Here is a 13,337-nt window from a genome sequence, read left to right on the forward strand (position 1 = left end):
GGCCACAGAGAAGTAGAGCCCACAGTCCTTGGTAGCGGGCCGCGTCGGTGGCACTGTGTTATCCTCAAAGCGGGCGTAGAATGTGTTTAGCTTGTCTGGAAGCAAGACGTCGGTGTCTGCGACGTGGCTGGTTTTCCCTTTGTAGTCTGTGCTTGTCTGTAGACCCTGCCACATACGTCTCATGTCTGAACCGTTGAATTGCGACTCCACTTTGTCTCTGTACTGACATTTTGCCTGTTTGATTGCCTTACGGAGGGAATAACTACACTGTCTGTATTCGGTCATATTCCCAGTCACATTGCCATGGATAAATGCGGTGGTTCGCGCTTTCAGTTTTGCCCAAATGCTGCCATCTATCCACGGTTTCATGGCTCTCTCGGGATAAACTGTCGCCGTCCATACAGCCATCTGGGTTTCAGTACATCGCGCAGACAGGAATAAAGAACTCTCTGGAAAGAAGAAAGGCGGGGGTGTATGTTTCATGATTAACTACTCATGGTGTGATTGTGATAACATACAGAAACTCAAATAATTTTGTTCACCCGACCTAGAATACTTCACAATTAAATGCCAACCATATTACCTCCCAAGAGAATTCTCTTTGGTTATAATCAAGCCATGTATATTCAAATCAGATTATATTTGTCACATGCGCCGAATAAAACAGGTAGACCTTACAGTGAAATGCTTACTGACAAGCCCTTAACACTTATTTTTCTTAACTGCATTGTTGGTTATGTAAAAATAGATTACATTACAAAAAATAAAATGACAAATAATTAAAGAGCAGCATTAAAACAACAGTAGCAAGGCTATATACAGGGGGTACCAGTACGGAGTCAATGTGCAGGGGCACAGGTTAGTCGAGGTAATTGGGGTAATATGTACATGTAGTTAGAATTAAAGTGACTATGCATAGATAATAAACAGAGAGTAGCAGCAGGGTAAAAGAGGGGGTGGGGGGGACAGACAATGCAAATAGTCTGGGTAGCCATTTGATTAGCTGTTCAGGAGTCTTATGGCTTGGGAGGTAGAAGCTGTTAAGAAGCCTTTTGGACCTAGACTTGGCGCTCTGGTACCCCCTCAAGCAGATACCACGGCAACCCTCAAAGAACAACAATGGACTTTATGCAAACTGGAAACCACATATCCAGAGGCCGCATTTATTGTAGCTTGAGATTTTAACAAAGTAAATTTGAGGAAAAAGCTCAACACATTGACTGTACAGTAGTGTTCACGCTGGTAAAATATTGGACCACTGCTAAACAACTTTTCGAAATGCCTACAAATGCCTCTCAAACTACACTGCTCTCATGTAACAACCAAATTCTCTACTCCCTTCCCACCTTTGTGTTGACATGCTTCCTCTCACTACTAGGGCACATTACTCTCCACTCTGAGCTGGTGGCTGAATATCTATGTGCAAATGGGACTCAGTTGGCAGTGTTGCCAGAGATGACAGGGTCTGGGATCTGGGTTGGGTCAGGGTTACTATGTTGTGGTTATGTTGGGTTTGGTGGAGTTTTGTGATGTAATGTTGAGGCTTCAGTTTGGTTGTGATGGATTTATGACACTGATGATGTATGACAGTGGTGAGGATGAGAAATATCATGTCTACTGTATTTGAATGAGCGTTAGGTTATGGCATCAGACACCGGGCACGGTCTACGGCCGACAGCATCTCTGTTATTCATACTCACCCTCTATCTATCCCTCCCTCCCTCTTTCCCGGTCTCTCTCTCCATCTGTCTCTTTCCCCCTCTTTGTCTGTCTGAAAGAGGCTTAGACCCTTTCTAAGAATTGTGCTGATCTCATCTAAATCCTAGAGGACAGGGGTCTTCCTCACAAACAGGAGGATGCACGGCATGCATCACAGGGTACACAGTGCCTTGTCATGGACGTTGCAACAACACACTGGTACAAGTAATATGTTCTTTCTTCTGCATTTCAGCATGATCAAAAACATCCCCCTTTTATAAGACTTCAGTAGAATAATAGAGATATAGTCACTTTATTAGCCACAGAAGTGTGTCAAAAGCCCCTCCAAGTAAATGGCGTTGCCAGAGGTATTAACCCTTTCCACTCACAGCCCCCGTCATCCCGTATACAGGTTCTCTGCTTCACAGCGCTGTATGGGTTTTGACTTGAGCACCGCGCATGACAAGATGCCCCCAACCCTCCCACTAATTGGGGTGCTTTGACATTTGATGAGTGAGGGAAATGCTGTAAATCGAGAGGAGTCGATGTGTTTGGAAAGATTAGACGTTGAGGATTATAATAAATACCACTTTGATGTCATACAAGCAAACCAGACACCCATGAGTCCAAATGTGCACTTCACATTTCCATATTTGAAAACTCATGTAATTTACAGTATAAACATTTATGATCTCTATGTTTGATCCAGTTATAAGGATGACATGCGTTATACCCTGGGTTGTCCTGAACAGAATGAGAATATATTAATCGTATTGTGAAGAACATTAGAACACGCACTTGAAAGCACTCATGACTCCATTATATGCAAATCAAAAATTACAATATTTGTCTGAAGTGCCTTTTGAAAGCCTAACACTAAGAAAGTATTTCATAACTTAGCGAGCCATGTTGGCAATAGAATAAGAGTTCAAATGATGCCCATCTGACCCAGATTGCGATTTATAATGGAACTTTTGGAACTATGGAACTATTACTGCATTGTCGGAACTAGAAGCACAAGCATTTCGCTACACTCGCATTAACATCTGCTAACCATGTGTATGTGACAAATAAAATTTGATTTGATTTGAAATTACTTAGGAACTGTGCATAGTTTGGAGAGGTGGAGAAACCAATTAGACCTCTCACTCAAACCCTTGAAATAGTTTTTTCTTAACCTGCACTTACTCCAAAATGTCAATGAATATTGTTATTATGTTACTGAATGTATGCAGAGTATTTTCAGCAGGGGTTGGAACCGGTTCAGGGAACATAAAACCGGAAAAGAACGTCATTTTTTATAGGAACAGAATCAGAAAAGGGAATGAAAGAGATCTATACTGCTCCGGAACAGAACTGTTATTTTCAAAGCATGGGAATCAGTTAATAACATTATTTTATGTTCTGGCCAAAGCCTTCACTCTGTCACTCAAACTTATTCCAGTGCCTGCCTGCCAGTTGAATATCTTTGCCAGTGTGTGTGCGTGCGTGCATGTGCCCCTCCCCCTCCGAAGCTTAGGCTACTGTAGCCTACTGTCGTTACAAGCGTGATTCAGAAATTAGGGAGAGATTATTCTAGAAAAATTGATAAACTTCTTCAATGCTAGTTACAGATACTATAATTATCCCATTTCACATTGGATTTATTAACTACAAAAAGGTGAGATGTGTTTTTAATTCTGGTGCCGCACTGCACACACAAGCTTGTTAGCTAGCTAGCTCTGGTCCATCTATCGGGAGTTGAAAGTTCCTCCATAGAAGCCGCTCCTCCGTAGGTATAATTCTCTGGGCCTAATTCAGATAATGCACGTCATAACAAGATGCCCAACGTTCCTCCACCCTCTCTCACCTTCTCCCCACCTGCCAAATTTCAGTCGCCTCTCGTGCCATACACTTGTCTGTCCATCGCACAAGTGAACAACTATAGCCTAGGCAGCCATTAGCACCCATAAACTATTGGTTCCCTAGGCTAAAACAACTATAGCCTAGGCAGCCGATAGTACCCATAAACTATTGGTTCCCTAGGCTAAAACAACTATAGCCTAGGCAGCCGATAGCACCCATAAACTATTGGTTCCCTAGGCTAAAACAACTATAGCCTAGGCAGCCGATAGCACCCATAAACGATTGGTTCCCTAGGCTAAAACAACTATAGCCTAGGCAGCCGATAGCACCCATAAACTATTGGTTCCCTAGGCTAAAACAACTATAGCCTAGGCAGCCGATAGCACCCATAAACTATTGGTTCCCTAGGCTAAAACAACTATAGCCTAGGCAGCCGATAGCACCCATAAACTATTGGTTCCCTAGGCTAAAACAACTATAGCCTAGGCAGCCGATAGCACCCATAAACTATTGGTTCCCTAGGCTAAAACAACTATAGTTTGCTTGCTCCATAGAAAGCTGTTCTATCAGAAAATAACGATATAAGGTGTTCCTTTTTGTCCCGAACTTGTTCAGAACTTTATTTTGCAGGACGGAACAGTGGAACTGAAGTAAAAAAAAATAATGTCACTGTTCAGAAATGAAAAAAATTACAATATAATTTAGGTTCCAACCCGATTTTCAGATTTTGTTATTGATAAATGCTGTGAAAGTACAGAAAATATCAAATGCAAATAAAATCAAAAGTGTAATGTTTGGATTCAGTCTTGTGACAGGTGAACTGTTGTATCCTCACCTTTGGTCTGATAATTTCCTCATACTCTCCAAAGTGTTCTCTTTCAATTGCTACCATGGTCATACATATTCCTTTTATATTTCTTCTGTTAGAAACACTTCAATTGGGCCCTATCCATATAGGCTAATTTCCACAAGTGTAAGAAAAAAAAAAAAAAAGCCATCTGTATTTAGACAGGATTTAGAAAACGAGTGCTGGAACAGAGACAACACTCGACAGATTGATGTTGAGTATGTTAAGTAAGACATGGTGGTGAGGAGTAGAGAATGGAGAGAAGCAAGGGATGGGGAGTTTCAGGAGTCCCCTGGAGTGTTGGGTAAACAGAGAGCCTGTCTGTAACCATGGAGATGAACCCTGAGCAGAATAAGAGTTGGGAGCAAGGCAGGGCGAGGAGAGGCGGGGGAGGGTGGCTCTGAAAAACAAGGTCACAGCGCTTTCCCTTCACTCCTTCCGTTCTGCCACTTGGCATCAACAAAGGGATGTTATATAATAGCTATTTATATCCGCACTCCCTCTCTTTCTCTCCCTCTCTCTCTCTTTCTCCCTCACACACATCAGGCAGCACCACACAGACTAACTGGAATTGCAGCTCTCCTACTCTCCTCTTTCCACTGAATTCTCTTTTTTTCCCACCGACACCCCTTTGTCCTCTCTTACCCTGAACTAGCCTCTTGTTTCAATCTTCCTCCTATCCTTCTGCCAGAACTCTTGTCTCTTCCTCTTCCCTGTTCCTTCATCTCCTACTCTTCTTCCTATTCTCTCTGCCCTGACACGGGGAGGCATAACTAGTGATTTTACGGCAGGTGCCCGACCACTGCTGAAATGTTACAAGTCACCACTTGTGTGTGTGTGCCACAACCCAATTACCACTCACACAACCATTATCTCCCTCTCTTCTCTCTTCCAGCAGTAGCTGTCACAGGAAGAATTGTGGCATGCAGGAACAATCTAACATTTCCTGCAACAAAGTGACTGACGTTGATTGTTAAAAGAAAATAAATTAACTTCGCCGGAGTGAAGATTGAGATTGACATACGTCACATGATCTAAAGTCTTGCTTGATTATGTATGTCCAGATATTGATTAAAACCCGTTGATTATGAGAAGCACATTTATTGACTGTGATTGATGTGTGAATATATTACCTGAATGTGTTTGTATGCCATTTTTCATACCTTTATTGAATTTGATTGTCAATTAGGTAATTGGTATGTTTTGTGATGCATTCTGGGTAATGGGTGTTGCTACAATAAGCATTTAATTGCGAGACCTACAGGTAACAGGTCGGCATGCTGCCGGGTTCACAGGCATGATTGAAGCCTGGGTTTTCTTTTGTTAGAGCTCTGTTATTCATGTCAGTTTACCTTTCTGTTCCTCGTCCTGTTTATTTGATTGTGTAAATAATTGTACAGTTCGCCGGATCTTTATCCTCATATTGGCAAGAAAAATCACATCTTCCTTGTATGCCTCTTCACTGTTAAAATCCTACCGCACGGTCAACCTCACAGCCGGGACCAAAGTCAATTTCTCAGTCATTAATGGCCTGCCCAGTGGCTGACAGAGTGAGTGAGAGAGAAAGGTGTAAGTGAGGGAGTGAGTACATGGTCAGGTTTATTTCTGTGTGATATGTAGGTCAGGAGGTAATGGTTAACAGTGTTACGTGAGTGAACACAATCGCAGGCTTCTACCCTGAACAGGTGTCTGGGCTAGAGACACATCAACACAGATTAAAGAACTTAGAGTAGATCCCTTGTTCAAAAGGGACAGAATAGACTGATCTCTATCCATTCTCTGTTTATCATCTGTGAAAAAGGCAGAGGCTAAGAAAAGTGGTCTGAATCTGAGCGAATAGTACAAAAACATTAGTGGACATTTAGACAAATAGCAAATGAATGTTAAAAGTCAAAAAGGTTATTGAGTTAAATATGTCTGAGAAATCATTAGTAATGCTAACCCTATTTCTTCAAAAGTTGAAACTGTTGTCCAGCTAATCAGTCTAAAAAAGGTCAACCTGGAGGTTTCTAAGAAACACGTTTTCTAGTGTGACCTCAGGTTTCTCACTCTACAGGACAGTCCAGACACCACTGATGACAACTGCGTGGAGGTTACAGTGAGTGAGCATATGCAGAAGTATCTGGGTCAGAAAGCAAATATCTAGCCTACCAAACTGGTTTGCATTCATGAACTGCTACAGTATGTTATGTCAAAGTACTTTAGAGAACATGTATACCCTCGTTAGCATTAATACTTCAGTATTTACCCCTCTAAATTTCCACTCAATGTTTCAGTACAAAACAACTGTTAGAAGAGAAGCTCCAGTCCTCCCTACTGTCCTACTTCAGAGACCCAAAATGACCCAGTTTGGGCTGAGTGAGCTGGAATGTTTTGAAGCCTGAGACATTGTTCATTCACACAGGCCTTATGTAACATTGGTCACCTGATAATCTCTGCAACAGGCAGGGAGGGAGACAGGCTGCAGCCGTGGGAAGCCAGGACATTATCTCTGCTAGAGTGGCTTCCTCACCCCTAATCTGATTACGCAAGCTGCCCCCGTTTATGCAAGCACAGGCAATCAGACTGACGAAGGAGCAGACAGTCAGAGGAGCAGGCAGACAGAGACAAGATAGACAGATAAATACAGCGGGCTTGTTCACACATGCACACACACTTGAATCTGCTCTTTGTAATTTCTCTTCTGTATGCAGAGGTAGGTAGGCAACGCGTTGCCAAAACAACCATTAGTGAGGTTGGCTGCTTAAATGGATGGATGCAGAAAAGCGTGGAGGGGTGCAGGGTGGTAGATCTATGAAATGATGATTCCACCCACAACAAGATGTGCCTTCCTCTCTATGAGCCCATTATGAAGGGAAGGGTTATTTCACAAGGGGCTCAGCGGTACAGGGGCTGATCTACAGTGTACAAACAAATATACCTCCACAGTCTACAATATACACTACCGGTCAAAAGTTTTAGAACGCCTACTCATTCAAGGGTTATTCTTTATTTTTACTACATTGTAGAATAATAGTGAAGACATCTAAACTATGAAATTATGTAGTAACCCAAAAAGTGTTATATAAAATGTATTTTGATTTGTTTTTGAGAATCAATTTCTGAGGCTGGTAACTCTAATGAACTTATCCTCTATAGCAGAGGTAACTTTGGGTCCTCCTTTCCTGTGGCGGTCCTCATGAGAGCCAGTTTCATGATAGTGCTTGATGGTTTTTGCGACTGCACTTGAAGAAACTTTCAAAGTTCTTGAAATGTTCCGGATTGACTGACCTTCATGTCTTAAAGTATTGATGGACTGTCCTTTCTATCTATTTATTTGAGCTTTTATTTCCAATACTATGGACTTGGTCTTTTACCAAATAGGCCTATTTTCTATATACCACCCTTACCTTGTTACAACACAACTGACTGGCTCAAACGCATTAAGGAGGAAAGAAATTCCACAAATTAACTTTAAACAAGGCACACCTGTTAATTGAAATGCATTCCAGGTGACTACCTTATGAAGCTGGTTGAGAGAACGCCTAGTGTGTGCAAAGCTGTCATGAAGGCAAAGGGTGGCTATTTGAAGAATCTAAAATATAAACTATATTTTGATTTGTTTAACACTTTTTTTGCTTACTACATGATTCAATGTGTTATTTCACAGTTTTGATGTCTTCACTATTATTCTACAATGTGTAAAATAGTGAAAATAAAGAAAAACCCTTGAACATGTAGATGTTCTAAAACGTCTGACCAGTAGTGTACCTTCACAGTCTGTTCAACATCAGGGGGAAATTATAGTACATTCAAACACAAACTCAGCAAAAAAAGAAATGTCCTTTTTTTCAGGATCCTGTCTTTCAAAGATAATTAGTAAACATCCAAATAACTTCACAGATTTTCATTGTAAAGGGTTTAAACACCGTTTCCCACAACAATTAATGAACATGCACCTGTGGAACGGTCGTTAAAACTTCTTCAGGCTAGGGTCCTTTCTTCTCAATTTCCGCCTGACTGACGTGCCTGTAGCTCAGGCCCTGAACCCCGGATATGCTTATAATTGGTACCATTGGAAAGAAGACACTTTGACGTTTGTAGAAATGTTAAAATAATGTAGGATACTATAACCCAATAGATATGATAGGAGAATATCCAAACAAAAACAAACCAGCATTTTTTTCATTGTTGTAGGGAAATAATTAAATCTAGCTCCCAGTATGCAATTCCTATGGCTTCCACTGGGTGTCAGCACTCAATGTTCAAGGTTTCAGGCTTGTTTCTTCCAAAGGAATATATAATGAGTTTTACTACAGGGACACAGTCTTGGAAATGAGTGTGCGTGCGCCATGAAGACAACGCGCACCTGCTAATATTGGTTTCCTATTGAACATACTTCTTTCTGTATGACATATTATAGTTTGATTACATTTTAGGGTATCTGAGGATTAAATATAAATGTATTTTGACTTGTTGAAACAAAGTGTAGGGGTAGATTTTCAGATCCCTATCTTGGCATGTTGAATGAGTGGATTACTCAAATCGATGGCGCCAACTAAACTGACTTTTTGGGATATAACGGATTTCATCTAACAAAACGACACTACGTATTAAAGCTGATTTCCTGCAAGACAGAAGTGTTCTGCCATGGCCAGCGAAGAGCCCCGATCTCAATCCCATTGAGCACGTCTGGGACCTGTTGGATCAGAGAGTGAGGACCAGGGCCATTCCCCCCAGAAATGTCCGGGAACTTGCAGGTGCCTTGGTGGAAGAGTGGGGTAACATCTCACAGCAAGAACTGGCAAATCTGGTGCAGTCCATGAGGCGGAGATGCACTGCTGTACTTAATGCAGCTGGTGGCCACACCAGATACTGACTGTTACTTTTTATTTTGATCCCCCCCTATTCCATTTCTGTTAGTCACATGTCTGTGGAACTTGTTCAGTTTATGTCTCAGGTGGTGAATATTGTTATGATCATACAAATATTTACACATGTTAAGTTTGCTGAAAATAAATGCAGTTGAGTGGACGTGAGAGGACGTTTCATTTTTTGCTGAGTTTAGTTACATATACAGTACAAACATATGCGTCTCTAAAATGTCTCCCTTGTAAATAATCATGTGCCTCAGTTTCAGTTCAATCATTCCCCATGGCCTCATAGGATTGTTTGACGTTGCCAGTAACCTCTACAGTGGCTCAGTTCTATCAGGAAAAGTATAGAAGTGTTGTGTGGCATGGTGAGCCATCCTCTAAGGGAGCAGGGAGGGAGGGAGGGGTGTGGACTAACGTAAAATGGCTGCCTTATACAGGATCAGAGCATGCCAGTACATGATATACCAATGCAGTGGAAAGTCTACAATAGGCCTGGTACTGTTCCTATCCAAAGACTTACAGTGCCTCAAGAAAGTATTAATACCCCTTGACATTTTGTTGTGTTACAAAGCGGGATAAAATGGATTTGTCATTTTTTTGTTAACGATCTACACAATATATTCTGTAATGTCAAAGGGGAAGAAAAATTCAAACATTTGTAAAAAATTTATAAAAAAGAAACAGTATTCAACCCCCTGAGTCAATACATGTTAGAATCACATTTGGCAGCGTTTACAGCTGGAAGTATTTCTGGGTGAGTCTAACAGCTTTCCACACCTGGATTGTGCAACATTTACCAATTTAAAAAAATAATTCTTCAAGTTCTGTCAAATTAGTTGTTGATCATTGCTAGGCAACCATTTGCAGGTCTTGCCAAGTCAAGGGGTGTGAATACTTTCTGAAGGCACTGTATCTTTCTCCTTACTTTTTTCTCATCTGCGAAGCTTGTTTGGACCAATGATGCATCTTTATGGTAGTGAAATGCACTTAAAAAAATGTTTGTTTGGATTCATCATTCAGGTATGTATTGGGCTTCAGATTCTCCTGACACACCCACATCCTTTTGATTGACAAGTGGCTCTGAGACTCACTTGGATGGTGGTGTTCCCGCCCTCCAGCAGGGCGATGGCCAATAGGATGCTTTCCTGGAAGACGCGGTCACTGGTGGTGTTCATGATGAGGTCTATGACGAGGTCGGAGGCTCCCTCCTTGTCCAGGTGACACTGTACCTCTGACAGGCTCATCTCGCCTCGACTCAGGGCCCCCATACCACCGAGACCTGGAGGGAGGGACAGGGGTCAGAGGTGAAGGGTCAGGAGTGTGATTCTCCCTGTTCTCCTGACTCATAGCGATAAGGAGAGGTTTCAAATCTTTATATCTAAAATCTTACTTCCAAACTACTTAATCACATGGAACCTCTGGCGAAATAGGAAAGTGCCATCTTCCAGGCAGTTGCCTACATGTGTATTTCATTGTCGAACCATTACATATTAATTTACAATGTACTTGCATATAGAATTAGAAAGTGAATGCACGTTTGCCACATTTCAAATATATACTTTTATTTGATAAGAAAACATCAAGAGGGGCTTTCCTGTGAGAATGTAAAATAGGGCCTATTCTGCTTATTTCACGTGTTAACACAAGTATTATTGATAACGCCCTTGGCAACCTTTACCAGCGGCAGGCACGCAGGCAGGCACGCACATACACACACACGTACACACAGTGCTAAGAAGTCCGGACTCTCGTTTCTGCAACAGGTGCAACCAGGAGGCCGTTTTCACAGGAAGTAGTAGTCTGTCGCCTACCAACAGCCAGAACTGGATCAAACAAGGGAAGGGTGGGTTGACTTGCTATGGTCTGGAGGGTTGCCAGGCAGTGTCTTGGTTCACATGGGAGACATGGTGAACCAGGAACTAGGCTTATTTCTCAACCCATTCCCATAAGAGGCACAGGGGGTTTAACAGTACTAGTACTTTGTTTGACATGGCTGGGCAATTAGATATGCTATAACTGGGTAATATGATGTCACGCTATATCAATAAACAGTACAGCTGACACCATGTTAAATGTGATAACACTACATCTACATTCACAGCTATATAGAAATACATGACAACACTTCATCTCCATCCTGGTGACTGACTCATAGGCCTATATGTTGACAACACTACATAGAAAACTCAATATTTTGACTTGAAATAGTGAGGTCAGATCATCACGCAGTGCTTATTATGAGGAGATTACAGTGTTGTGCTTGGTGTGCTCACAGTCACAGGGCGGGACAAGACCTAGACCTCTGTGTGTGTGTGTAGATAGGCCTATTGGTTATATAATAGAGAGATAATGAGAAGACCTGTTTGGGAAACAATATCAATATCCCTATCCACCACCATCCATCACACACAGACTTTCACCTCTCAAAGTTGCATGATGGTATGTGGGTGTGTGGGAATGTTTATGTGTGTGTGTCAATATAGAGGAGTCTTTTCTTTGGCAGGTGGCAGAAGTCCAGAGTTCAGAATGAGGTCAGAAGAATATGCAATGTTGTCATGTTTGGTTCCTGTGTGCACTAGAAAGAAACTTATGCTTTTTTGACAGTTTAGTTTCACTCATTTTGTTCATCTGTATCTGGCAAATTACTTCTACAACAGTTTGTGACAACTTACATAAAAGGTACAAAACAAACAGATTCGATTGTACGTGGGATCAGAATTACCTGAGTTAACCTTTTCATCCAAAACCATGGACAGACAGGGAGAGAGATGGAGAAGAAAACAGACAAAAGAACAGACAGAGACAAGAGGAGACAGACACAGAGAAGATGACAGAGAGACAAAGAGAGCAGACAAAACAAAGGAGATGACAGATCAATAAATACTATATATAGATACCATACCAAGCGACAGAGAGGTGCTCTCACCTGATTGGCTCTTGCCGGGTCCTACTGGAACCAGGGTTGCGTTGCTGAAGGCCGTCAGGCTGTCCCTCCGCCCAGCACTCCTACTATGGAAGTTACCATAGTAACGGTTGACCAGAATCTGCCTCAGCGCCTCACCCTTCAGAGAGAGGGAAATGGTGGTGTATTAGTGTGATGATGTAAGAGACTTGAGAGGGAGTCTATCATACAGTGTACATTATGTGCACCATATATCCATCATCATGTCAATGAGGCCCACTTGAACTGATTAAAGGAGTTTGAAGAGAGAAGGGACATGAGGTAGACTGCCAGGGCCAATCCAAATAAACATTGTGTGCATGAACTGCACTTAAGTAGTATAGTTTCACAAAGATGAAGACTAGAGTTGAGTTCCGATGCCTAGTTTGGTTTGGTTGGCATAGGGTTCTGAAAACACCAGGGTTATGGGTTTGATACCTGCATGGGCCACCTATGTTTCTGTGGATAAAGCATCTGTTAAATGTCTATAGTGTTATTACTCTCCCGACATTCTCATTCACGTATTGAATAAACAACCAATAACACAGGTAAAGATCAGTCATCAAGCTTGTTATATCTCTATCCCTGGTAGAAGTACGACGGGAATTTGGGTCCTAGCTGTTTTCAGACAGGCCAGCAGGGGGGCCATCCCTCCCACACCATCGGCATGACTAATCCAGAAACCTGTCGGCATCAGCACCATAGAGAATAGAACCTTATCTGTCACTGGCAGGAGGCAGACGAATGGGCATTGTGTGAAATGAGCTACACAATCACACGTTGAGAGCCAATCATCCAATCACATTCCACAAACATGAGCTCACATCCTTTACCTCCACTCCTAGGTTCCTTGGAGACAAGTGTGTGGAGGTGGGAAGGTAACATATGTTGTTTAGGTTTGTTTGCCTGTGCTAGGTAGAATTACCCAGTCAGTATTGTAGACTGTTAAGAAAAAGTCACTGAAATACAAGCTTGTCTATTCGACACATTAAGTCAACCATGATTATACTGTATGATGTGCACCAAGTCAGCTAACCACAACTGTAGGGAAAGGGCTGCAGTGGGGTTAGTACAAACAATCTGTAGAGTTCACTGACAGGTTGAGGGTTCAGGCTAGGGCGAAAGCCTAACAATCTCAGGGGTCAGTCTT

The 13,337-nt window shown here is 42.0% G+C and overlaps 1 protein-coding gene across 3 annotated transcripts in view; it reads right to left on the bottom strand.

The window, feature by feature from the left end:
• The window catches only part of LOC109891193 (inositol 1,4,5-trisphosphate receptor type 1), a 177,180-nt gene that overhangs the window by 59,602 nt on the left and 104,241 nt on the right, over positions 1–13,337 (bottom strand). For all 3 annotated transcript variants that reach the window (XM_031825256.1, XM_031825258.1, XM_031825257.1), the window contains 2 exons: positions 12,173–12,308; positions 10,338–10,525 (listed from right to left, as the gene is read on the bottom strand). In XM_031825256.1, coding sequence (XP_031681116.1) covers positions 10,338–10,525; positions 12,173–12,308 — 324 coding nt within the window. The remainder of the gene's footprint in view (positions 1–10,337; positions 10,526–12,172; positions 12,309–13,337) is intronic.

Source organism: Oncorhynchus kisutch, linkage group LG5, assembly GCF_002021735.2.
Source record: "Oncorhynchus kisutch isolate 150728-3 linkage group LG5, Okis_V2, whole genome shotgun sequence".
In the NCBI taxonomy this organism is placed as follows: Eukaryota; Metazoa; Chordata; class Actinopteri; order Salmoniformes; family Salmonidae; genus Oncorhynchus; species Oncorhynchus kisutch.